We start from the raw sequence: 27,523 nt of genomic DNA on the forward strand, positions 1-27,523 counted from the left end.
AATGATCTCAGACGGGTCTTTGGCAACTGTTTGAGACAGGAGGATTGAGACATTATGTTTGCTTTGAGTATTTTTATTCCTTGGGAAAAAAGAAAAAAAAAGTTGAATGAGCAAAACCCCGTGACACCAGAAAATACATCGACGGACCGGAATGTGGTTCAATTGTTTAGCGGAACCGAGGAAACAATCGCCATAATCAATCAAGATACTGTTTGGTTGGTGGGCACATAAATTCCTGTATGTCCATGTAAGGGGTTAAAATAGGGTGGCGTTTGGAGCCTACAAACACCAGGCTGTGCTCGTGGAGCCAAGTATTTAAGTTGATTTCAACTTTTGCTCACAACACGCCTTTTATTATTCCAAAGTAAAATACGTTTTAAAATCCTCAACTAGGAATTTGGGTGTTTTTTTATGTTTCTAAACTTAACAGATCTTGACCACTTTGTAAAACGCTATTTTCCAGTTGTGAATTGCATTTCAAGAAGTTGTTGAGTGATTTTGTGTGTGTGTGTGCGTGTGTGTGTGTGTGTGTGTGTGTGTGTGTGTGTGTGTGTGTGTGTGTGTGTGTGTGTGTGCGTGTGTGCGTGTGTGTGCGTGCGTGTCTTACTGACAAGTAATTCCAACATATGTGATGCTACCACCGTGAAATGCGGCGTTAAGGGGTTGTGGTAATTCCACATATTCTCTGTCAGATTGGGCTGTAGAGAGACTAAATGTAAATTTCACACTTTACGCATTCTACTTCCACACTTTTTAGAGCATACAATGCTCTCAGTGAAATCATCAGGGAAAATGTTGCTGTATACGTGTCCGATTAAGCGTGTTTATATAAAGGGAACATATTTTATTCTAGAGGGAAGTTACCATTGCAGTTACAGACAGCGAGGCAGCACAAAAATCAACAGGCCTATTTTTTTGCTTTCCATGTCTAACTGGCTGGCAAATAATGACCTGCCACAAAAATGTTTCGGGTTCTTTCTTGGCCCGTTCTCTTTGTCTCCACTAAGTGGATTCATAGTCTGTCGACAGGTAAGTTTACAAGCGGATGTGGAAATCAGTTGGAGGGCCATTCACATTGCTTATCAATGAGCTGCCAGTGAAGTGAGCAGATGCATGCTTAACTTTTGCAAATAGAATAAAATAGAAACAAAAATCCACCTCCATCACTTGAAACATAATTGGAAGGGACTTATCTTGTCCCAGGAACATCTAGATGACAGCAGGAATTCTTACTGTTTTTATCACAAACACATTTGATTCCTCTCATTAACAAATCTACGTGTGTGGTAAGCAGACCTGTGTTTCCATGCTCCTACGCTTTCTGACGACAGATACTTGAAATTTTGCTAAATGCAGCTTTTGTGAGAAAAGGAATGACGTGTCATCTGATAGGGGTAACTACAAGCCTCTATAAGAGGTTACCCTTAGTTTTGCCCCGGCAAACCTACAGATTTAGACCAATTGTTGACTTCACACAGGTTAAATGTTAACGCACTCTTCTCTTGCAGCCAAGCATCTTGTGAACATCCATATTTAATGACTAACAGTATTCAGTCGGTAGTATGATCTTAAAGTGGAGAGATGGTAGGGGTAGGACAGAAGGGATTACCCCAGAAAAGAAAAGCTCAGTTTTGGTGAGGGAAAAAGAATGGCTTAATGGGAATACTAGGCTGAAGCGGAGAGGGAAAGATATCAGGTGTCAAGGTGTAAAAGTTGAGTCGGATTTTTCTCAAGTACATCCAGCCTTTGTAAATTCACATCCACGCCCAGGAATCCCTTGGCACCTCACTCTCAATTATAAACCCATTTACTGCTGGTTAAATCCTGACAGCAGTACCAGAATACAATTGTCACTGTAACTTTTACTCTCAACGACTGTGATGCAGGAATATACAATGGGGTTTTTTTTTGTTCCTTTTGACTTGCTACATTTATCTTACTTCAAGAATTGATCATAAAAATATTGTCACAAAATAAATCAGCCTGCCTTTTATTCAATGTCATTGGCATCGTGCAATTCTGTATCCAAGGCGTTTGTTGACCTCTCAAGTCACTGAAAGAGTGACAGAGAGATGCCTTGCCTAAGTGTACATGGTGGATTCCTCAGTGTCTTAATGAGAAAGTGCCTACCAAATCGCTGTTGCAGAAATAACACCGACCTGCCACAGAGGCCCAGGTTTAGCCTGCAATATAAAAATGGGCTGGTAGAAATAATGAGTGAGCAACTTGGGCCGGAATAATTATGTAATGCTTTATTTCATTGTGATGTCGTGAAAAAAAAGAAGACAATTCAATGCATGGGTTTAAGTTGGAGAATTATGTCCTAATATGTTCTACTTACTTCTCAAAAATTAGAGATTAACTGAGGACAATTCATTATTATGTATCTGAAACAGTCAAATAGCTGGGCTGCAATGACTTGTTAAGTGTATGGGGGATAAAGTAACATCAAAATCCCAACTTAATCAAACTTAGTAAGCGGACTATACAAGGTACACGATAGAAACTTATTTAAAGGTTCGTGTGAGTTGAGAAAAAGTCCCATACAGTGTCTGTTTAAGAGGCACAATGGCGTACTTTTATTTTATCTTATTTTTTTACCTGATCAGCAAGAGAGAGCGCCGCTCGTTCAGCTTCTCTCTGCACCACGCTGAGTAGAAACGGGGAGCTCGTACAGGAAGCGCATGCTGATGGAAAAAACAGACCCTGTCCTAGAACAATTGCTACAGATCCTACGTCTGTTGAATCAGTTATAATACACCATTGGTTAAAAAAAAAATAGTGTCTTTCCTGAATGGCGCGTCCGCCATATTGCTGTCACCACCGTGACACTTCTGACACCGTGGAAGAAAAATCCACAGCATGTTAGGTGTGCCCCGAAATATTTACCGCCCAAAGTGGTTGATTATATTACCTGTGTGGAACCAACACTAGATAGACATACCTGCGGTTATCTTCATTTCTCCAAGTTTGACTTTCATATCAAGTTAATCCAATACATTCCAGCAGTGCTACACATATAAACCTGAAGACACTGAAGGTTCTGACAAGGTCGGGATTATAGCTGTGGTTTCAGAAGGCAAATATGTCTCAGTGCTACACCGAGAATGACTCTCTCAAACCCCCTGCTGCCATTTTTCTATGAGCTTTACCTTTTCTTATTCCCTTTGTCAATTTGTCATATGACGTATTTGCAGGGTTTTGTAGATGAGCAAAAATCTTCCAGCCCTTCCTGCCCTATACAAGACGTGTACTCATCTACTGTAGCCGTGTTGTGCGCTCATTGTGAGGTTCAATTAATCGATAATGTTGCCGTTAGCAATAATGAATCAACCGGTATGCTGAAGTTTGAGAGCTATGGATAGGTAACATTTTGAAACAACTGTACCTGCGTGAGGAAACGAAGGAGCCCGGCGTAGAACTGAACTGAAAGCTGCTTTCAGGAACTGAAAGCAGCTGCTGATTTACGGCTGTTGTTTTGTGATTAGATGACCCATTTGTAAATCGCACACATCCAGAGGGCTCAATTTAACCAAGACCTGAAGCTGGCCCGATTGCTCCCTCTCGCTCCAAGAAGTTCAGTGTCCATGTATTCTGCACTTGCGTGACAGGAACATCTCTTTTTACCAGCAGGTGGCAGTAGTATGAGGTAAAAATCGATAAAAATGGGAAAATGGATCTATTCGTATTGCGATTGCAGTAGATACGGAGATGCATTTGCCAACCTTTTTTTATTTCCAGAACTTTCCTTTGGTTTTGTGATACCGCTGCTTTAAGCCAAAGATGTTTCTTGGGTCTTCTAAAAGTCTGATCCGGAAAAATTCATTCTAAAAATAAGACAAATGTTTGCACATCCTCTTGAAGAAACTTTTGCTTTGTTGACACGCTGATGACAAGTGACTTATCTCAGCCACAGCCACATGTTTGGCACATTCATTCTACCAGCAAAGCTGCTGACTGGTGAAGGCTGGTGAACACACTGACAAGAGCCACAGGGCTTGCCAACAATCCAACACTGGCCAACCGATGACCATGAGGGTCGCATCACAGCGGGTTCAATCTTTCACTGGTGGAGTTTGTTGGATCTGTGGGCTTTCCACGGTCTCAGTTGTAATGAGACTAAATGCATTTTTCTCCATGCGCTTCTGCTCCATGGGTGAGTTGGCAACTGCGCTCTCCTGTCCCACATCGATTTGGTGATTTTTTTTCAGCTTTGAGAATCGTACGGCCCTTCATGAGAAATAGCTCTGGATATTGGGAAGATTTTGTTAAATCAATAATGAAAACTGTGTTTTCTAATGACTGGATGTTTGAACTGAGATCCAGAGATTAGGTACCACTTTTTGTCAGCACAGAAGCATTGCGTTTCTCCTATATGATACTCTTCCAGCCCCCCTTCACATTCTATCTACTATCCAAAAAGCAGGGATCAGCTACTTCTGTCTCTTTGAAAAGGCGAATGCAAAAGTGTCACTTCTGAGTTAAAGCCCGTGCGTTCAACTAACTGGCATTCAGTATTCTTTATTCGCTGCCTTTGAAATCACGGTAAAGTCACAGGAAAGTTAAGCTTCGTATGCATTAATGCTTTTTTTTTTGCATTATTTTGTGTATGAAGCATCAGAAAATCTGTATTATGAAAAAAAAAAATGTGTCGAAGGAACACCAACCACAGCCTAGGTTTAACTCATCTAGGCTGACGTGTCTGAGTAACACAGCGTTAAATCCTGCCGCTCACTCTGAAGGTTATATTTTAAACAATACATTTTTGTGAGTCGGGTATCCGGTATCAGTGTTGATCATCACCACTTTGTTTTTGAACAACGGCTGATAACTGGACCGTTCCACCACAGGGACAAGTCATAATTCATTCTGTTCAGTCGCCTGGATTTGCTGCCAGGCTGTTTCGGTCAGAAATTACAAGTTTTGTTCTTTGGTTTTCTGCATCATTTATCTTGAAGGGAACAGACTCGTTTGTTTTGTTGATGACAATAAAGCGGCAAAGAGTTAGAGCTACAAATTGTTCTGGTCACTAACAAAGAGAACATGATGCGGAGGTATGTTTTGATACGTTTCTTGTCCGTTGGGTTCAGAAGTTTGTTATATAGTCATTAGATGAGAGAGACAGACAGGCATAGATGCACCTGTCTGTCTGTCTGCGCACGCTGGCAGACATCGGCTCACATCAGATAGGGTTCGGGGGTCCAGAAAGGTTGGCCGAGCCCAAAACGGATTAGGCCGAGCGTCACGGGCATTGTTTCTATACGTTATTAAACTTTTAAGCTACCGAAAAACCGGATTGTAGGAAAGAAGACAGAGTGGGAAGAGAAAGTAATTATTCACCCGCGTTGCTCACACGCACCCCCACTTCGACTAAATCCCTCACTTATGCTTCGAAAGATGTGTCTTTCTTTCTCCTTTGGCTTTGTCGAACACCCGACCTGAATATCACAACTTTTGATTTATTTATGTTTTTTTTTCTCCCCCAAAAGATGATATTTAAGTTCATTTTCTCAAATCGGGTTTCTTTTTTTCTTTTTTTTTTTCTTAAAGGAATGGTCTTAACAAGCCATAACAAGCAGATGAATGGCTGGCTTCTCAAATTTTAAGGGTGTTATGCACCATGTCCAACTTCAAAGACCGTCTTAACTCCACACTTTAATTGTATCTTCTTCAAGCCTGTCTGCCTGACCGCCATCTGATTCTGCTGACAACTGCACTCCTCTCTCCTCTTCACACTTGTCCCTCTATCTCTCCATTCCTCCTTCTTCGTCTTTCTCCATCTGTCACGACAGATACACGACACCGCCCCCCTCCCAAAAAAAAAAAAAAAGAAAAAAAAAAGCAGCACCACCTTCTTTCCTTCAGCTCATCTGAAGTCGCTCCTCTACAAGTGTCAACTCAGGCACGGGCCTTGAATTACTTTTTGTGTGTGTGTGTGTGTGTGTGTGTGTGTGTGGATGAGTGTTGACATCAACCGCTCACCCCTCAACTCGTGCAAACACAACGATGCTATTCGCCCATCTCTCTCTCTCTCTCCCAGTCTATTTATTTCTCTATTGCTCTTTTTTTTCCCCTCTCCTCCCTCTGTTTCTCTCTGAGCCTACAAACAGACATTCACGCTTCTCTCCATATGGTCTTTAATTTGCCATTGTCCCCCAAGATATTCCTCGCTCAGGCTTGAGATAAAGGGATAATCACTTCAAAGGGAGGCTTGGGGGTGGGTGGGGGGAAAAGGCTGCCCCCTCCCTCACTGCTGAAAGGAGAAGTGGACAATACGCTAATTGAGAGGGGGAACTGATCACAGGGTCTGTTCAAAGGGACCCCTGGCCACGCCCCCCCCCCCCCCTTCCTCCGATGCACTTAATTTTATTAGTGTTTATGGTGATGCTTCAGACAAAATTATCACTCAAACCCACCACAGCCTTTGAACTACCAAATATTGGGTTATTTGCAATTATCCACCCTCTCCCCTTTTTTTTTTTTCCTGCTCTATTTTAGCTGGAGTGTAGGATTTGAGCAGAGGACCGGGCGATAAAACAGGCTTTACAGAATTTATTGTTCGCTTTGTGGGAACATATACTGTGGGCTGTGATATGATGCAAATCCAAAAGTTCTTATGAAAAAGCGACAAAAAAGAAGAACACAGGGCCTTCTGTTTGACTGATGCAACTAATGATACACCATCAAAGACATCCGCAGTACAATAACTAAGGAAAAGGGAAAGCACAGGATTCCAAAAGTTTATTTTTACTAGCAATTCCCCAAAAGTTTGCCTCAATTTGAATTCTTGTTTTTTTTTATCTGCGTCACCTGTGTTGAAAACAGTGAAACGCGCGCTTTCTCTCTCACACACGGCCTCTAATTTAAAAAGAACTTCATTTCTAGCACGCGGTGATTCACCAGATGTTCTTCATTTCTTCCCCGTTCACGAGCTCTCAATTAGCCTCCACGTCACCCCGTTTTATTGGGGATTCATAGCAAGTCAGCGGCTGCACTCTTGTCCCTGTATTGTGCCTTTAAAAGTGTTTGAATCTGTCTGTGAAATGGTTAGGGTCCCAACAAAGGGGTCGAAGCGGGGTCAACATCAAAAAAAGAAGAGGGGGTTTTCTTGTGGCTACTTTACAGCACCCTCTCTCTTTTGTCACCGCTCAACAGAAAAGTGGACATTCTAGGGTCAACAGGTGTGGACTTGGGGCTTCGGCATCTCCTGACGAGACGGCCACTAATAACCGAACACCCGATCGGAACTTTTCCAGTTGAAAAAAAATTAAAAAAAAAAAAAAAAAAATGCTGAAAAAAAATAAAGATTTGCAAAATAGTCTGAACTTTCTGTGCCATTCAAAGCAGATTGAAGCTTCCTGTCCGTCAGCAGAAATAAAACAGTCCGAGGGCCTTTGCTGTGATATGTGCGGTCTAATTTAATTTCACTGAAGATAATATCTTATCCTGAATTGGAAATATCCTACTTTTAAGATAGTCCTGTACATTTTATAACCCCCCTTTATCTCAATTGTCCTTTCAAATGGAGTTTAAAGGAGTTAGTGCTTGGATATCAGTATGGCTACATATGCCATTGCTTTCATTTGGGTCTGATCAGCAGAGTGGCACTTCATCATCATATTGCTAATGCCACTGACCCATTTTGTCATTTCTTCTTCCATCTTGCAGACAGTGGGCACGTTGCATTGGCAAGTGTCGGAAGCCTTTTTTCGAATTTTGGGTGCTGGATTGTTTGGATTTGTGGCAGCAATGTTTGTTTTACAGAGCCCTCCAGTGTAAACAGAAGCACGCTGACAGAGGGAGGTTGTTCTCTCTGTTATCGTACGGCGTTATGACAAACCATACTAAAGAACCTTTGAGCAAAATTACATTTTTGAGCCCGGCTCCATCGCCACACTAGCTGAAGGCATGCTCAAGGGAGTGGTTGGCAGGATGTCCGTATGCTTTTCCAAGAAACCCGAATGACTTGGTACAACCTAAACATACATACATACATATGTATATAAATATATATATATATATATATATATATGCCCCTGAAATGTGTCCAAAATGCATCCAAATTACTTGACAGCTGACATCTCTCACAGCTATCAGCCATAACAAGAGTTGTCAAATCGGACAAGGTATTGATGCATACCGACATTGATACATATGTAGCTACAGTAAGAAATTGAACTCCTGATGGTTATGGAAATGCGAAAGACAGGCATGATCGGCCATATCGAGCAACGGCTAGTTGACTACATGTTAATTCAAAAACCTTTTCATCGAGCGAATGTAATACCAGATCGGCATGCTTATTTCTTAATGTATAACTCAACATGAAATGAGCATGCAGCACCAATAGGGGACCTTGGTAAACTTGGATTTCATTAGTTCTCTTGTCCTGTACCATCATGAGAGTTTTGTGAATTTGAATCCTCTGACTTACATAATTATATTCTTCTTAAAGTTGATTTCCTACATCAAAGGGACAATATATCCTTTGAAGTGCCATGGGACTGGATCACTGTCTAACCCACTCTTTAAGATTCTGTCACAATGACATTAGGGAAGTCATGTGAATTAAAAGACTTGAAAACGGCTCTTGCCTTTGCTCTCTGTCCAATTTCAATCAAAATGTCATGCTGTGCCATTTTCCCTGAATGTGGAGCTGGCAAGTGTGTTGGGTTGACATCTTTGTGGATAAAAGTCTGTGACTAATATGCAAATCGTAAGACAGTTTCACTCTATAGGATTATGCGATCGAGGCTATCATTTTTACGTGTTTTTAATATCATTGCGTACATTGTTTTATTTCAGAAATACATTTGTTTTTATCGTTGCCTTGGTATGCGTTCACAAAGTTATAGCCTCCCCCCATCCCATAAAACAGTACTTCCTTTAAACTGTCAACTCGCACAAGAATAATAATGACGATAATGATAATAAGGAAGCAGGAAATACATTTAAAGGTGCATCAAAAGTATAACATCTGAAGGGTTCGAACCTTTGCTACAGGGCTTCTCCAAACTGTCATTTCAAGAGGCCACGGGCAACAAACTAATCACTTTTGTTTGAGTCGTGTTAAATATTTGTGTTGTAACAGGCGGCCTGCAAGAATGACGCTATTTGTGCGGCAGATCACTCACTTCTGACGCCGGGGCCCGGGGGGGTCGGCTGGAGATCGCTCCGTCTTTGATAAGGTCCTGGAAAACGACGAAATTCTTTTCGCTTTGAGAAAAGTTGAATTGGTTAACGAGCCAACACTTCGCCGCCGTGGAACAGAGGCGACGAAGCCCCCGTGTTATTTCACGTCCCTTCGGATCATTTTATTTCGTTTTATATCACCGTTACAAGCGAAGATGCGAAGCTGTTTTTTTTTTATGTTTCTTCCAGGACTCCCCCGCCCTCCCCTCCCTTTCTTTCCCTCTTTTCTTTTACTTTGTAGTCCACATTTAAAAAAAAAAAACTCCAGCCCAGTCGGGTTCACTAGCATCCCGGCTAATATCAACCCGTCCGGTTCCATTTTCAACGGACATACCTGGGAGGGGGGAACGTCGAAGGGGACCCCTAACATTAACACCACCACACGCCTCTTTTATCCGCACCGGCGTTAACATTGTCCAAATGAGACAGACGTTAAAGCGAGACGGAGAGGAGCACCGGGGTGGCTGGCGGAGCTTGTTGTTGGGACTACTTAACTTTTTAACGATTTCTAATCAGGCAGCCCGCTCGGCTACACGGATGGTAAGTTGTAGGGAAGCCGTTCCACAGGCCCCCTCTCTCGGCCGCTTTGATGTGCTGCCGCCGAGCTTTGAAGTTGAGAAATGCGGGCTATGTTTCTTGTTTGTGGGCGAGAAATACGGTGAGATAGATAAGAAGCTTATGTGTGTGTGTGTGTGTGTGTGTGTGTGTGTGTGTGTGTGTGTGTGTACGTGCGTGAATGTGTAGCTCAGATTAAAAAAAAAAAAAAAAACGAATATTCGTCGGGTGGCGCGTCTCCTAGCTGGGAAAAAAGTGGGCTGTATCCTTCAGTCGTAACCCCCTCCCTCTTCACCTCCTCCAGATTTTGACACCCCCGGTGATCTACATAGGGACTGAGCCTGCCTCCTCTGAGGTCATTTGTTGAATGGGACAGGGTGCACTGAAGTACAGTGGTTGTTTTCCTCCGGCGAGGCGGGACACATGTGGCACCGCGTATCCTCCGCGTAGTCCGCCGCCGTCGCCGCTCTTGCTGGATTTCCGTTTTAAGTTTTTCTTTTTTCTTTCTGGACTGTTATCAGATAAACTGAAAAAAATGGAGTATTAGTCCCAAGTTTTCAGCGGTTTTTTCCCCTCCCTTGTCTTTCGTTACACCGGCTGGATCCGCCGTGCGATGGTATGTTGATTTAACGTACTTTAATTAAGCTTCCAGTTACCGGATTTCTTTTTAACGCAAACCTCGCTAGGTCTCCAGAGACGTCAGGACTCGCTGTGCATGTTTACGGCTACTCTTTCAATATTAATCCAGCGGGGATGACAGCGGAGCGGTCCGCTTCGATTCTAACCCCGCGGCTCCGATCACGATCTCTCAGATGAGGGTTTTACGCTGAATCGGACCAAGTTTTCAAATCGCTGCTCGGTATTTCCGCCGGGGTCATAGCGCCGGTAGCCTCCGGCGGGCACGGATCGAGGCGATTGATCGTAGACGCACGAACGACCGGCGTCTCCCGTGGGGCCGCCGCTGCAGCTGCAGCTGCAGCAGCTGCTTCTGCTGCTCGCCCCACGCAAATTACAACGTTTAAGGTCACGGTTGCGCAGATCGGAAGTATCTCCTCTCGTACATCTCTGGGATGGAGAAAGCCCAAGTCGCAGCCAGGCTGTTCTTTCGGGCGTGCGTGCGTGCGTATGTGTGTGCGTGTGTGTGGGTGGGTGCGCGTATATGTATGTGTGTGTTGCACGCCGGGGTACAGTTTCGCGGTCGTCCGAGGCAGATTGGGAATTAATTGGAGTTGAAGCCTGTGACATGGACTCTTTAGGAAAACACGTGTAAGCCACAGTTGTGAGAGTGCGGTGATGGTGAAGAGTAAGACTCCGCGATTCAATTACTCTTGTAAAAATGTTTTTGATGTGACACCTCAATGCGCGTTGAGAAACTGGGCTGCAATTGATCGCTCATTTAGATTATAAATAGATAAATGAAACGGTGTGGGGGGGGCTGGCGAAAAGAAAAAGCAGCCTTTCATTGTTCTTTTTCTCTGTGAATCCGGTGAGGGTTTTGAGAGGGACTGTTTACTTGATGTCTCTCTTTGAAGTTCAGCAGGATATGGCTTTGATTAGATCAATACTTTGTGTTTCAGAGTGAAGAGGAGCTGAGAAGCTCCCCCGCTGCTTTTAGAGAGTGAGGCAGATTAGGCTGGAGCTCAGTCGAGGCACGACGGCACTCTCGCACAGGCAACCGGAGCTGGAGCCATGAGCAGGGCGCTGACGGAGCACATCAGCAGTAGCTTCCGAGAAGATGCTCCTCGTCCTCCGGTACCGGGGGAGGAGGGAGAAGCGTCATGCTACATCCCCTGCCGACCTGGCAAAATGAGAGCCCAGAGCAAAGTTAAAGAGAGCCCCGTCGCCGCCGCGCCCCCCGGCTCCACACCGCGGAGGAACGAGGATGGGCTCGGGGAGCCAGAGGGCAGCGCGTCCCCGGACTCGCCCCTAGTCCGGTGGACCAAGTCCTTGCATTTTCTCCTGGGCGACCAAGACGGAGCCCACCTCTTCAGGACCTTTTTGGAGCGGGAGAACTGTGTGGACACTTTGGACTTTTGGTTCGCCTGCAACGGCTTCAGGCAAATGGACTTAAAGGATACCAAAACGTTGCGAGTTGCCAAAGTTATCTTCAAGCGGTACATCGAGAACAATAATATTGTCGCCAAGCAGCTGAAGCCCGCCACCAAGACCTTCATAAGGGATAGTATTAAGAAGCAACAAATAGACTCTGCCATGTTCGACCAGGCGCAAACGGAAATCCAGTCCAACATGGAAGAGAATTCGTACCAGATGTTTTTGACCTCTGACATATACCTCGAATACGTGCGCACCGGCTGCGAGAACGCGGCGTACATGAACCACGGCGGTCTCGGCAGCCTGAAGTTGATGTGCGGATACCTTCCCCCCCTCATGGAGGAAGAGGAGTGGAACTGTAATGAGCTGAAAGCGAAAGCGCTCGGCTCTGTGGTCGGACTGTCCGCGAAAACCCTCAGGGCTACCGCTACCATCCGGACTGCAGCTGAAATCCTGGAGAACAGTTGCAGGTAAGAGCGGCGCGCACTAGGGAGGACGCACCGCCGTCTTCCCCACCGCACCCTGTGAGCATGTTGGTTTTTTTCCCCCGTGCTGGCCACTGTCCCCCTGTTCATTATTTTTTCATTTGTTAAACCACCGTGATTATGTGGCAGTTGGCAGTTATTTAACAAATGCCTGAGAGAGAGATAAAGGCGCTTAATCAAAGCGTCTCAGAGGAACATGCCTGTATGTTAGTGCCCTCCTGCCTTGCAGTTAGTCAAGGGGTTGGAGGGATGGGGTGGGTACTAAACATCAATGGATCTGAGCCTTCCTTTTAAGTAAATGGTGTCTTGCAGGCAGCCCTCTGCTGGCTTGCTCAAGTTTCCTGTGCTTTGAAACCCTTCCTCTGGTTCAGGCACAAATTCAGACACCAAGCCCCAGACTGTTACAGCGACGTGAAAAACTGTGTCACTGTTGTAAAGTTATATAGTATAGCTCGCTCTATATTCCAGCAACTACTTTTTCTTGCCGTTTTTGTGCTATATTATACAATTCGTCTAACCCAAATAAATAAAAGCAGTTAAGAGAACTTGTGCAGTCAGTCATTTTCCAGAGCAGAGGTATTGTTCTCTTGGCCAAAGATGAAAGCAGAGCTGTTTGTGGTAGCTGGAAAGTATTTAGGATTTTATCTTAAAAGCCCATCCCACATATTATCCCAACAGCAAAAATCTTTTTTTACCAGAAACATTTTTCAAAAACTGGATTTTATGCTTGAACCTCCATCAAAGAGCACTTTTCAAGTTTGTTCTTTTTCTTTCTTTCTTTCCTTCTTTCTTTCTTTCTTTCTTTTTCTTTCTTTCTTTCTTTTTTTTTTTTTGCTCAACTACTTTGTCCTGACATCTGGACACAATTATTGCGGAGAGGTTTGACAAAGTCTTGATGCTTCGAAATTTGTAGGAAAAGTGCAATTTCCTTACTTTAAGCAAACACTAAGTGGGATTTTGGATTAAAAAACACCGAGTACTAGTAACAGCCAAAGTTGATCAGGTCTAATGTCTTACTGAGCCAAGTAGTCCAGGATTCTTTCTCTAATCTGAGCAGATGTCAATAAACTGGCACTGTTACTCATTTGCTTGACAGTGGTCATGCTGCGTTAGGATCCAATAAGCACTGAGGTTGTTTGACATGTAGGCATCTCCTGGTTTCCCGGTGTGATCCCCTGCATTCTTGTTTTTCACTAAAAGAAAAGTGAGAGGGAGTGAGCCCCCTTTTCTCCTGTGCGTCACCCACCGTCTCCCCCTTTCCTCCTGCCCCTCACAATCTCTCTAGGTCAACCAATTTCCATCTCAAACATGTGGAACTAATTTTGCCACTGCACAGATTCTGTTTTCCCTTCTTTTAAGAAACCTCCTCTTCTCAACTCTGAAGAGATAGTATACCCAAACTGCAAAACATCTGTACCTCCGTTCCGTAATTCCAGCCACGGATTCCACTTTCTGTGCAACTAACTTGGTGTTTTCCTACCTTTGCATTGCAAGACTTTTCTCCTTCCGTTTGGAAAAGGGGAAAAAAGAATCTGTCTGACAGAGACTTAGCAAGCTTTAGAGGGAGAGACAAGAGCGGGGCAAGGGGGAAAGACAGGAAGGGGAGATCTTGAAAGAAAGAAAAGAGATGGAGAAAGAGAGTGGGGGTGCAGAAAGCCCAGCTGTGGTAAATACCTGACTCTTTGCGTGGACCTTCCAAAGGTCAGGTTTGTGCTTGGGGCCTACGGCTTTAGTCATGCTGGGGTTCTCCTCTTAGCACTCCCAGCAGAAGGCATTCTCATAAAGAAAGGGGCCCTCCTTCCCCCTTTCCCTCTCCCCCTCCCTCTCGAAAGCTCAAGTTCCCCCTTCCTCTTCTCTCTCCCTTCCTTGTCCACCCCCTTCACTAATGGAACAGGAATGCAACACAGCAGGAGAGTAGAAAGACTTTAGAAAGGAAAGCAGGGGAGATTGGCTGCAGGAGGGGCCCAAGTCTGAATGATGGAGAAAGGGAAAGATAGAAGTGGGAGAGAATGGAAGAGAAAACACGCCAGGAAATAGGGGGCCGTTTTAAATTAGAAAAGTGGAAGACTACAAGCCAGGCCAAAACAAAAGGGCAAGTAGATAACAGAAGAGACAGCAAGAGGGAAAATACGGTTTGCACAGTGATGTTGTTACTCACATCACCCATCTACCTTTTCTAACTCGCATCTTCTGTGCTAAGTATAGAGGTGGGAACTAAAGAGACAGACAAGACAAGAAAAACAGAATCAACACATTTTCTCTACGGCTATCTGTCTGTTGAATTGTAGACGTAAAGGGTAATCTGATAATGGAATTCTGTGGACGATTTCAACGAACCGAACCAGGCTTTTAGATAAGCTTTTTTCTTTATGTTTCGACTGGAAGAAGTGCTCGTCACCAAATTTCTCAACAGCTCTTCACCGGCTGCTTAACTCAAAGGCGCGGAGAGCAAAAAAAAAAAAGAAAATCACGTTCAATTGTGGTTCGCAGGTCCCACCATCGGGGAGACCCCGCGAGCCCCTACTTTGTCAACTCCGGCTACATCTTTGCTCCTGCCACCAGTGCCAATGACAGCGAGATCTCCAGCGATGCCACGACGGATGACTCAATGTCCATGACGGACAGTAGCGTGTAAGTGCACTTTCAGGACTGGAGAAACCCCGAAGTAGGCGGGTCACTTTCATTTCAACTCCAGACTGTTCAAGAGATAATGTAGCAACCCCTAAAGGCTCATTTGAGCCCGGCCGGCTCTGGCCAAAACTCTGTGAAAGTTATTACTCCCATAGTATCTAAACGTGCCTGGAACAGACTTCAGTCAACACCTTTCCAGGAAAATGTTCAGGGGGGTGTGAAGAAAAATATTTGGCCTTGTAGTTCATCGGACTAAGCATTTCTTAGGCCAGGGGACTGCATTGTTGTGAATAATGGTCCGTAATGTATTTTAATTACACAAGTAATTCTATTAATGTGTAGTTGTTGCTACGGCCTCTAGGGAGATAACTCTGGGAAAGTCATTATGTCTGAAGACCTTTTGAAGTTTATTCTGATGCATTAAAGACTGGGGAGAAGAGAGAAAAATATGAGATTGTCTTGATGTGGGTGGGGGCGTTGCCTCATTTTCCTCAAAGTTGAAATGTATCCATCCCACCCACCCTTCTGCCACAACAGACTTGTTTTTTCATATTATCTAATCGCTTTTTCCCTTTGAAGAACTGAAGGAGAGGGGGAGGGAAATGGCCATTTGGGCCTCAAGACAAACTCATTGAAAAATGTTGGCACCAAATGAAAGGCCGCTTACTCACATGGTGGGTCGGTTTCCTGCCACTAGCCTCTGCGGCGTGCTGAGATCATGTGTCTGTAAGGCTTTCACAGGGGTTACACATTGCTAGACCTTGGGACAGAGGAACACCCCCTGGCCAGGCCAGGGCACCCCTGAAAAAATCGCCTCCAACCCAACCCTCCACGGCTTCTCTCTTCCACCCTCCTGAGCCAATAGCATGAGTGGTGAGGCTCGAAGTGCAAGGGAGTGAGAAAATAAAGTGCATGGAGTATAAAGGGCTTAACTGAATCGCTTTCAGCCTATTGTTAGGTGAGGGGAGCTTAGGGGGATAAAAGGGTGGCTGGCTGCTTTGAAAATGACTTGCACAACTGAATAGGAGATCCCCATAAAGTAAGGGCCCATGAAACCATGAAAGAGTCTATGGCTGTTTTCTCTTCCAAAACCTGCACAAAGCACCCAGTCGTCAGACGGTTCACCAGGGTGGGTAAAAGTTTGGGTTGATAAAAAACATAGTTAGTGTGAGAGAACGCTTTATACCCAAACAAGGTGTAATGTTTTGTTGCTAACTTTGGGCTTCTTGTTAGCACACCTTTTCGCTGGGCCGCGGAGGCTTACTTTTAAAGGAGTTTTCTGTGCCTCTTCCAAGTCTCGAGGGTACAGTTTGGGAAGCAGCGGTCTTGCTAGTTGGGACTTCTTATAAAGAGCTGACTGTAACATTGTTAATACTGGCAGTGTGGCTCTGTAATCTGATTCATTTTAACAATAACAATCTGAAATATGACTTGCAGAAGTTGCCCAAAGACCGTAACAGAGATCTCCCCTGTCCTTGTCTGCGGCGCGCTTCTCTCTTCACCCCCAACTAATTTTAATTTTTTTTTTTGAAAAAAATCTAATAAAAATAAAAAAAAAAAAACACCGCCTTTTTCCTCTCTCATTCGAGGGAACAATTTGATTAGTGCGTCCATTTATAGTGGTTAAAAGGCACACTGCAAATTTGAATCTCATTTGCCAGATAAAGAACAAGAAGAAGCGGATTTGGGAAGGGGGGATAGAAGGTTGGGGGAGGGGATTTTTTTTTTTCTCTTTTGCTTATATCTTATTTATGGATTTACTTGGACGCTGGGGAATGCTGCTGCACCAACTTCAAACATTACCTTATCTTACAAACCAGCCTTTTGATGTTGCTCAGATCAGAGGCTCACAGCAAAGCGCTTGCCAAACGAAGATGGCAGCGGGTGCATATGTGCATGAGTGTGAGATTTCAAAGAGGCAGCAGAAAAAGTAGCGTTTGGGCTAGGTCAGACACTTCTGAGCAGCCAAAACGGCCAAGATAATTGGCCCAGCTTAAGTGGCAGCTGACTAAAAAAAAAAAGCTAGCACATACAGAGTGAAAAATAGAGAATGAGAATCGCAAAATAAATTGTCCGGAGACTTGTAGTCTTCCTGGCGAAATCTCTATCTTCACATTGGACATCACACCTACACAGGAGTTAGTGCTTGCCGGTCGGGGTATTTTTTTTTAGCTCAGAGCAGCTACTGATGTCAGTGCTAATTCCACTTTTTAAAGATCTGCTGTCAAAGTTGACAAGGACTAATCTTATCAGTGGGAGTCCTCTTGTGAAGCCCGCGGAGAGATGTTTAGCATATCTCGCCCATTGTCCCGGTGTGTTTTGTCGCTTCGGCTTCAAGGATTCTGAGGCCTTTTGATTTATCTACTGTGTGCCTCGTGGATGATTACCGGGTAGGGTTGTGTCACTCACCTCAGTCATAAGCTGCCTCCCTCAGACTGGCTAATGGTGCTAATGCACCGGTGGTTGCAATGCAGGTCACAGCCAGTGATGTGACCTGCATGATCAGCGGCACTTCATGGGCAAAATATAGCATCCAACTGATGTGCCAATGACACTGTGCGTTTCTGTGATTTACGGTGAACTCGTATGTATGTATTTATTTGTTTCTTTTTATGTGCAGAGATGGAATCCCTCCTTATAAGCTGGGCACCAAGAAGTATCTACAGCGGGAGATACACCGCAGTGTCAAGATCAATGGCCAGATTTCACTACCCCACTTTCCTGTAAGTCGTACTTCCTTAAGTTGTACTTCCTGCCTCAGTGTTTCCTTTTTTGTAACCTGCTAAACTCAAAACTTTTACATGCTGACAGACAACTGGGTCCTGACTCCCCTGAGGAGTTCTGCTTTCCTTATTGTATTTTAGTTTTTCTTTTTTTTTTCCAGTGTGCATGTTGTGACAGCATACTCTATTTTATTCCCCTGCTCTTTTTCATATAAAAGTTGGAATAAATGAAAGGCAAAATTTGCATACTACTTCACTTCTTCAGCTGCTGCTGTTTTAAGCCCCCCTTTATTCCCTTACACGGGTAGCCTATGTGGGGCTGTAAATATAAACTTGTATTATCCTCTTTGTATTCCCTCACAGTAACTTATATGCCATGTGTTGTCAGAGTTTCATATAGTTTATGTCAGTGATACACCTGTGCCAAGCGCACAGGTACTGGACATACTGACATCACATTAAACGTCAAATGAGTTTGGGAACTATTCGAATGATGGCTGGACCCGAGAGCTTGTAAATACGAGTAGACTAACAACACGCACAGTTTTAATTGCGCCTATCTGTGATCCCATAGTGATATCGGGTTCGTCGACTATGTGGGTCATGCAATGTGTGCGCTTTGAAAATCTTGTTGACCCGCCGAAGTTGTTGTGGGAAGGTTTTAAGGAACTGGATTAGAACACACTGACACAGGCTAGGAGGCAGGTCTGTTTGAGACAAGAAAAGAAATGAAATCCTTTTGTCTTCATATCCAAACACGGGTTTGTGTATGTGGAAGAGATATGTGTGTTTTTTGTGCATGCATTTGACAGTGTTGTCTGTTCCCCCTTTTTGTCTCTCTTCGTCTCTTTTCTCTCTCTCAATCTCTTTTCCTTTCCCACTTGCACTCCTTTAATGTCTCCCTCCTGATTTGGAGATGGCTCTGTCTCCCGTGATGCACCAGCCCCAGGCAGGGGGGGCCCCGTGCAGGGCTGGCGCTCCTTTGCCAGCAGCTCCGCTTGCCTTTCTTCTTCTTCCCTTCATCGTATCTACAAAGAGATGAGAGCAACAACAACAAAAAAAAAAAAAAAAAAAAGAAAAAAAAAAAAGAGTCAAAATCAAGAAAGCCAGTGTGCCAAATAACAAAAAAAGTAAGAAAGGGAGGAGAGAGAAGCCGGTGCATATAGTTAAAGAAAAAGTAGGATAATGTGACTAGAGTACCTCTGAGCTGCCCTGCATGCAGCCGGAAAATAAATTACTACTTCCCCTCAGATCTTCCCAGTATTTGACTCCTCCATCTTCTCCCTCCCTCTGTTCCCTCCTTCTCTGTCTCCCTCTCTTTCTGTCTCTCTGTGTCGCTCTCTGTTTCTTGCCGTCACCATTGCCACTTCACACACGCACTTCCCAACCCCTTTTTTCACTTTTTTTTTTTTTTTTCATGCTGTTAATTTTGTCCCCCTCTCCCCTTTTTTCTTTCCCTCTTCCCTCCTCACTCTCTCTTCTCCGTCGATATCTGGCTTTTATTCGGAGATTTAAAGCTGCGTGTCCCTCCCACCCCTAGTGTGCGTTTGATGTTTGACAAGGGCCCTTTGAAGTGTGCTGACTTCAGAGGCTGCCTAGCTGATGGCTTGGTTGGGCTACAGAGGGTGCAGGCAGGGGGCCTCCCCTCCAAGCGAGACCAACTGCTACCCCGCCATCATTACACCCCCCCCATCACCACCACCACCTTCCACCCCCCCCCCCTCAACCAGCAGCCTGGCACTGCCAACGGCACTGGGCATGAGAAGATCTGGGGAGTAATGGGCGTCGGAGAAGGTTCAGGTTAGCTCCAGGGCAAGGGCATCTGGATTAGGGCCCTTCGGAATACTGGCGGGCGTTCCCGAACAAGGCCGGATCGGGGCGAGGGCGGCGGATTAATGTACCGTATTGTATCCGTCACAAACATTAAGCCGCTACGCTCACCAAACCCTAAAGTGTCCTTCCCTCTGTGTTCTTCACCCCGCACGCAGAGGACACATCGGCTACCTAAGGAGATGACCCCTGTCGAGCCCTCGGCCTTTGCTGCCCAGCTCATCGCTCGTCTGGAGAAGCTGAAGCGAGAGCAGGACACCATGAGCTCATTGGAGGAGAGATTGCAGCAGATCCAGGAGGTACAGAGGCAAAGAAACATTCTTTGAACAGCCTTAACTTGTATCCAAGTTAGCACGGAACGACGGTTCCGTATTGAACTACAAAAGCCGTTATGCCAGTTTTTGTATGTCAGGGACCAGGGATAAGACCAAGGGATTTGAAAGTCTGTCATGGTTTAACTACTTCTTCCCTCTCCCACTCTGTCCTCAACTATTTAATCTAGAAGAATTTTCCAACTTATATTTCTAGACACATTTGAAGTTTCTTCAAATAGTTAGCACTTAGCTACTCTCCAGTGGCACGTTTGCTGAGTATGTGTCGTGCCAGTCTCTTTGTAACACATAGGCACGCTCTGCATTATAGATGAAGCGCACCCAAAGCCTGTTAGGGAAGATAACAGTTTGGCAAAAAGGAAACTCAAATCAAGTTATTCAAGCATTTACTCTCACCGACTTCAAAGGACAATACATTAAAGTTGGTGTAAGTCGAGACATGAATTCATTTGCCTGCTTCCTTTGCTTACGTGTGACTCTGTTTAAACGGTTCTTCTGTCGGCCGATCTATATCATCTCCCTCTTTGCTGCCACAGGAGGAGGAAAGAGAGGATAGTGGTGACCTCACGTGCAACACCTCCCTTCATCACCCCCTTCTTCCATCTGGCAGCCAGTGCGAGGAAGATCCCCAAGCTATCCTAGATGAGCATCTATCACGTGTTCTTAAGACCCCTGGTTGCCAGTCGCCGGGTGTTGTTCGCCACTCGCCACGCTCGCACTCCCCAGAGCGGACAGGTGCCTTGGTCTCTTCTGGACATGGAGCGTTCTTTGGCGCATATCCTGGGTCCACCAAGGTTCTGATGGCGGGCAGGCAGTCCACAAAGCACATCCACCACCACTACATCCACCACCATCACGCTGGTCCCAAGACCAAGGAGCAGATCGAGGTCGAGGCAGCTCAGCGTGTGCAGTGCCTCTGCCCTCCAGGGGGCGCCAATTTTTCTGACTTCAACCCTGCGTGAGTCTTAACTTCTAAGCTTCTCTTATTTCAGTCGCTAATTAGTTGATATGATTAGTCGCTTCTAGATTCTTCCTTCTGTTACCTGTGCCAAAGCTGCTTTGTTTTCTGAACTCATCGTCTTCCCTTAGTCGCTGCAGCACTTCGTCGAGACGGCTGGTCAAGGCCACCGACGAGGGCGTGTCTCCTCCACGGCTCCCTCTCGATGCTACCGACCGCTCTCAAAATGTTTGGCAGTGGATCCTGGAGAGTGAGAGGCAGGGCAAGCACAAGCCACACAGGTGAGCTCCATCTGCGCCCGAAGAAAACGGTCTTTGAAAACCTCCGCATTTTTGTCCTCCCTACTTATACTCCATCCATCATTTTTATTCAAACAGCACTCAAGGTCTAAAGAAACCCAATCCTTTTGACTCGAAAACCCTGCCGGGCCGGACTCATTCTTCTTGGGGTGTGGGCGGTACTGGCACCGGGACACACCTCCGCGGTCACCACCCAGGCCACCCGTTCATACAAGACCCGGACATGCCACCGCTGCCCCCGCCCAACACCTTGGCACAGCTGGAGGAAGCCTGCCGCAGACTAGAGGAGGTCTCCAAACCAACGAAACAGAGGTAAGTGAATTCAGACGCGTGAGAGCGGAACTGGCAACTGCAACAATCCCCGATAGTCTGCGTTTGATCGGTGACAGCGGAGTACACCGTCAGTGATGTCCAGTTTTCATAATGATGTTCGTACTGATTAGCTTGTATCGCTCTCTATGATTCCGACAGGCATTCAACAGCAGCCAGCAGCCTTCAGAGAGACAGGAGCCATCCAGCAGCTGCTTTCCCCACTGGAGGCAGCAGTCTAGCCAGCCCTGGACTCCAAGCAGACGAGTATGGATTTTTTCTCTTTTGAATTGTAACACAATCCCGTCTTTGTTCTTACTATACTGTTTTACTCCTTTTTTCCACACTTTCTTGCTACATTATCTTATTCCTGTCACACTTAGACACTTTTTCCTGAGTATTTCCTTTACCGCACACATTTTCTCGCTCCTCCTTTGAAGAGGGATGCTGTGAGTCAGCATGGCCATGTCTTTGCACCCCCCTTCTCTTGCTTTAATAATTATGTAAGATTAAATATGCCTCAATACAGAATACAACTAGCCACCCCATTTCTCACAACAACAAGCTAAGCAGCGGAACCCAACAAATACGTGCAAAGTGGCCGCTGGTAATTCAAGTTTACCAGCTTTTTTTGCGCGTTCGTTGAGCGGGGCGGGTGTTCGATGTTGAGCGCAGACAGCCTTACTTTCCGGCGTCTTTTCACTTTTTACCGATTGATGCTTAGTGATCCAGCTATCTGTCGGCATCCTCAATGAATGGCATGCCAGAAAATAGCTCTTTAACGGTCACACTGTATCTCTCAACAAGTCCAGATGTTTAAAAACCATTTTCCTTTTGCACACTCAGGTCTAAGGAGCTTGTGGTCACCTACTTCTTCTGTGGTGAGGAGATCCCCTATCGGAGCATGATGAAGACCCACTGCCTCACCCTGGGACACTTCAAAGAACAGCTTAGCAAGAAAGGCAACTACCGGTAAGCGTACACCACTGACAACACCGCTCGGATTTAACAGTACCCAAGCACACACTCTGCTATATTTTTGTTCAAACCGGTTTATTGGTGGTCGGTGCTGTTGTTATCAAACATAAATATGGTTGCCTGCTGTGTGGGTGTGTGTTGCAAGATGCATGCTGAAAAGAAACTGGGCTGATCTACAGTATTCAGAGCGTACTGAGTGGGGGGGTTCTGGAACGTATTTTTTTTTCTCACATCTGGTCCTGATTTCCATGGTAAGGCAGCCTTAATAAATATGGGCCATTTTATTTTGTGCACAAAGACTATTGCAAGGCCTTCAAATTCCTCTCCCACATCATTGCATCAGGCATTATAATCAATTGCCGCAAGCACCTTCCTCTGTTAGGAACTGATAGGAGTAAACACAATAAATGTCAGATGATGAGGGGAAATTCTTCAATGAATTACGGCCTTTCGTCATCAAAATGCAGTGGATGAAATTCATTTGAGTTTACCAAATCATCAGCTCAGTGCCACCTTACTTTTAACAAGTAACCATGTAAGCATTGTGTTGGTCAAGTATGCCACCATGCCACTGAAAAGGCATAAAACCTGCATGCCCATGACATCAGCATTAAGTTACAGCCACATCTGCTTGTTAGGCGAGAGAGAGAGAGAGAGAGAGAGAGAGAGAGGGCCTGCAAACAAGTCCTTGCACCCCTGCTATCCCATAACTCTTTAGTGAGCGAGAGTGGAAGGGGGGGTTTGTGGATGAAGCGTCTGGCTTCAATGGCAGCAGAATGTGTGGAGTTGGTTAATTTGGACATGGCAGCAGTACAGCAGAGAACAGTATGCTGCAGTTTTGCCAGACGATATTGGTGCCAGATGTTGTGAAGAGAGAAAAATCCTGCCACATAAAACATGTTCCAATGGAAAGGCTCATTCTGTCTCTTTCTGCCTCAGTTTCTGAAACAAAGTGATGACTTTGAACTTTTGCGAGTGAGTATGTCGCGTTTATTTTAAACTCAGCCACTTGAGAAAGGTCATTCATTTATTTGGTTTATACTAATGACGATTAAAAAACCCTAATCCTGTCCAGAAAAGCTTACAAAACAGAGATCTGCCATAACAACACCTCTGTCACTTAGCTACACAGTGGAGTAGAAACTGGCCATCCACCGCCTTCCTCAGCCTGATTGCGTGATTACAATCAACATGGAAAATGAAATTGTACGCATTTTTTACATGCCCCTCCTTACTTGTGATGTTTGAATGACGAAGCTGAACAATTGCTTGTAAAAGACAGCCCCCCCCCCCCCTTCTTCTTCTTCTTCCTTTTTTGTATTCTGAACACAGGCACACACGGGCAAAATGAGACATTTTTCCATTACAAAGCTTATCATTAAATCCCCTCCTGCTGATCTTTTGCAGGGTTTAAAGTAGAGAGGAGAAATCATTAGGAGCTCTAGGAGACTTCACAGTCACTGAGACCAAGCTAACCCCGGGAGTTATCTCTGCCTGGGAGAAGAGGAGTGGGCTAGCTAGCTAGATGACCCATGACCTCCAGGAATCAGAAGCAGTCGCCATCCTCACACCTCCCCGAGCAACGTGTTGGGCTCATATCCAGTGTATCACTGCCAGTCACTGAGCTGCAGAAGGCCCTGATCTTGCTTTCCTATGCCCCCTCACCCCAATCTCCTCCAGTGATTGAAACATGCCCCCCCCCAAGCACATATTTGTGTGTAAGATAGAAGGACACTAATTGTTTATGTGCGAGCAGCAGAGTGCGCTCTCGCAGTCACGGGCAGACTCTCAGGCACCTGAAATGTCAACCTGTGTGACAGAAAGGCCCTTCATTTGACAACCGGTCCAATTAGAAGCCACAGAGAAAAGGAGAAAGGTACTACTGAAAAGGCGGAGGGGGGGTGTCTTTAGACAGCCTCTAATTAACCCTTCAACTTTAATAAGACCTTGCAGGACAGGTAGGCATCTGTTGAATGGTCAGCCATCAAGATGAACAAGTGGATGAACAGACAACCTCACAGACAACCTCAGACAAACACAGGATTTTCCTAGCAACTTGAATTCTTACAGACAGTGTTTAAGCAGTGGGTTCAGCTCTGTGTGTGCAGCGGTGTGATGTGGAGTCTGGCTCCGACTTTGATGTGGCATTGAAGGCTATGACTAAGTTGTTTTGAGCGGGACCCATTTCTGGCCCATAACAGACTGTGTTTGATTTGGACCAAAGGGAGTCATGCACGAGTGTGTGCGTGTATGTGTTTTGAAAAAGTCATGTAGATCCCGCCGAAGTCATTTGAAACACAACTGAAATGCATGCGGATTCATTCCCGACGTTCTGTCGGGTTTTTCATGTCAAATGCGGGACGTTTTCTAATCACTGCTTCCTTTGTGTCTCGTCCTTAGGTACTACTTTAAGAAGGCCAGTGATGAGTTTGAGTGTGGTGCCGTGTTCGAGGAGGTTTGGGAGGATGCCACTGTTTTGCCCATGTATGAGGGCAAAGTCTTGGGCAAGGTTGAGAGGATGGACTAGAAGCCACTTTGTCACCGACCAACCGACGCCCTTACTGGCCCCAACCAAACCTGAGGAATAGACTCTATAAAGAACGCAAACACTCGGGACAGGTTCTTTTTTTGTTTGTTTTTTTTTTTTTTTTGGTTTTGTTTTGTTTTTTTGTTTCTTAATATTAAGCTAAAAAGAGTTAATATATCCAGCACAAAAGGAGTGATTGAAGGAAGACGAGCCAATGAAGTATGCCGAACCCAGAGGAGGTTCCGCCCCTCCCTGACTTTCTCTACCAATCAGCCTTAGAAACACAAGGGAATGACAGTAGTGACTTAAGGATGATGATTATGATTATGATGATGAGGATGATGATAATGATTTGAGGCCAGTGGTGGGGAGGGGAGAACCCCGCCGCTTCTTGAATATAACCACTGAAGATGAAGATGACTGTTTGGTTGTGATGAGAGATGGACAGTGCGTTCACACCAGCTTCCTGGCTGAGTGCAACGAACTAGCAGGCTGAATGAAGAAGCAGCGCCGCCAGCCTGCTCTTCCCATTACACTCCACTATCGCTACAAAAATGTCTGTACGTGTGCATATACATACATGCATATATGTGTATATATACATGTATTATATATTGATGCTTTTTGTCATAATTTGAAAGGTTTTTATTGAGTATTTATTGAAAAAAAACACCCACTCTTTTCATCCCTTCCAAGTTTTCTGACCCTGGTTTTCCCCCATCCCCATTTCCAGCCCATGGGCAAGCTGCTTTGAATGTTGGGAGAATACTGTGGTGATACTGTTTAGTGTGTTAGATTTTTTTTTTCTTTTCTTTTTTTAAATATACTTTCCACAAAGTACATGATGCTAGCCTAGCACCTCCCATAGCCTTGTAGCCCTGTGTGACCCAAACTAACAACCTTAGCAGCGTCCTTGTCCGAGGCGCACTCGCTCCACTATTCTAATGGTCAATCCCAGTCTTATATGCTGCTGATAGTTTGAAACGGTCGGTTTGTCACACTAGTATTTCCTCTCCCTCCCTCTCTCTTTTTGGTCCCTCCGACTGGCGACAGAGCTCAAACCTTTTTTTGTTGTGCCTTTGTTTATAAACTAGGCTTTGCAAGGTAGGGGTTGGGGTGGGGTCGGGGGGGGGCAGGGGGCCTGGAGCACAAGATGTACCATCTAATAATGGCAGTGTTTACAGCACACACACCAAAATAATTTGTGCTAACAAGAACCAGTTAAGGTCTCTGAAAATGACTTCTCAGGGAAGTCAGCGAGCGTGTCAGACAAAACAGAAAAAGAAGAAATTTTTTTGAAGAACTATGGCTCCAATACCCTTTGAATGTTGCTACATAGCATAGCTCCTGTACACATTGTAATTATGCATTCTGAAGTATGGAAGTATGGATACTGACACACGTGATGCACACATAGAGTACGCACACCCACAGGAACAATACACACTTACGAACACACTATCGCTGGTGTTTTATGAGTACAGCACCTGTGCCTATATGGATGCCATACCATGTGCTACCCTGTTTCAGGGTTTTAATATATATCCCTTGGTTTTCAGAAGGGTTTTATGTTAAAAAGATATTTTTATGCTTTTAATATCCTGTAATCGTGTTTTTTTTTTTCTCCTTTTGTTTTTGTTTTTTACATCCCAACCCTTTTGTTTGTTTTTGTTTCATTCTATCTAAACTGTAAATTATACATTATATAAAGAGTTTCATTTAAAGATTTACATGGACCTATAATTATTGTAATTATTGAGAGATGTAGCCTTTATTAAAGTTTTATATTTTTCAAATGAGTTCCGTGCTTGGAATCAGTTCTTTCGGGGACATGTCTGAATAATCTGGCGTATCTTCTCGAAATAAAGACAGCACATGTTTTTTTGAAGTATCTTAATGAGATGAGTCCTGGGGGCTGGGGGCGGGGGGCGGGGGGGTTAGAGACTCAATATAGGGTCTTAATTTACTGTTTTCAGGATCAGTGAGGTTAGAATGTGCGATAATAACTCCACTCCGGATTTTCGCACTGATAAATATCACCCAAGTAGCCCTTAAACAGGTGTTTCAGAAGAGTCTTGAAAAATGAATAGGTTTTATTTGATTACACATCAAAACAACACTGGAGCGGTGACTGGATTAAAAACGATGTGGTCTATTTAGAATATCGGTAATTGTTCCTGACCGTTACCTGTGTGACTGCCATGTCTTTCTCGGGAATGATGAAAGTAAAATGAGGCTTAACTGGCCTTTATTAGAGAGCCGCAGAGGCGTAGCGCTGCACGGCGTGCCGCTGATGCAAGGTGGGGAGGTGATTCCAGCTCAACCATGCGACTGATGAAAGGATTTCTCTCGGCCATTTCAAGTCATAACTGCCAGGAGTCCGAGACACTGACTGAAAATGGGACTGGGGGAAAAAAAGTTTTAATTTATGAATTCACGCTAAGGCTAAAAGCCTTTCGCTGCGATTACGAGCCCTCGGCAGTTAAATGTGCGGTTTCTGTGTGCAACACTTAAATGGGACACATTAAGCAAGGAAACGGGGGCACGGACTAATTGGTCCTATTAAAGAGCAATAAGGACAAGCTCTGCTTTCTTACAGTCCATACAAACAGTAATCAAGTTCCCTGCACACAACCTAACCACGTTTGTCTC

General features: G+C 44.9%; 1 protein-coding gene across 3 annotated transcripts in view; it reads left to right on the plus strand.

Moving 5' to 3' along the window:
• LOC147214051 (axin-2-like) overlaps positions 1–26,670 on the plus strand; it is a 48,662-nt gene extending 21,992 nt beyond the window's left edge. Inside the window, exons 1-11 of one of the 3 annotated variants that reach the window (XM_086142159.1) lie at positions 9,655–9,732; positions 11,325–12,269; positions 14,775–14,915; positions 17,536–17,638; positions 19,627–19,767; positions 20,337–20,758; positions 20,890–21,039; positions 21,136–21,369; positions 21,529–21,633; positions 22,213–22,338; positions 24,745–26,670. In XM_086142159.1, the coding sequence (XP_085998285.1) occupies positions 11,437–12,269; positions 14,775–14,915; positions 17,536–17,638; positions 19,627–19,767; positions 20,337–20,758; positions 20,890–21,039; positions 21,136–21,369; positions 21,529–21,633; positions 22,213–22,338; positions 24,745–24,871 (2,382 nt within the window). In that variant the 5' untranslated portion in view covers positions 9,655–9,732; positions 11,325–11,436 and the 3' untranslated portion in view covers positions 24,872–26,670. Of the gene's footprint in view, positions 1–9,654; positions 9,733–10,106; positions 10,364–11,324; positions 12,270–14,774; positions 14,916–17,535; positions 17,639–19,626; positions 19,768–20,336; positions 20,759–20,889; positions 21,040–21,135; positions 21,370–21,528; positions 21,634–22,212; positions 22,339–24,744 lie in introns of those variants that run through there. The other 2 variants (XM_086142158.1, XM_086142157.1) reach the window with 2 other exon arrangements.
• The last annotated feature ends 853 nt before the right edge of the window (positions 26,671–27,523 follow it).

This window comes from Fistularia commersonii, chromosome 35 (genome assembly GCF_037954325.1).
Source record: "Fistularia commersonii isolate RoL2024-O1a breed Wild chromosome 35, RoL_Fcom_v1.0, whole genome shotgun sequence".
NCBI lineage: Eukaryota > Metazoa > Chordata > Actinopteri > Syngnathiformes > Fistulariidae > Fistularia > Fistularia commersonii.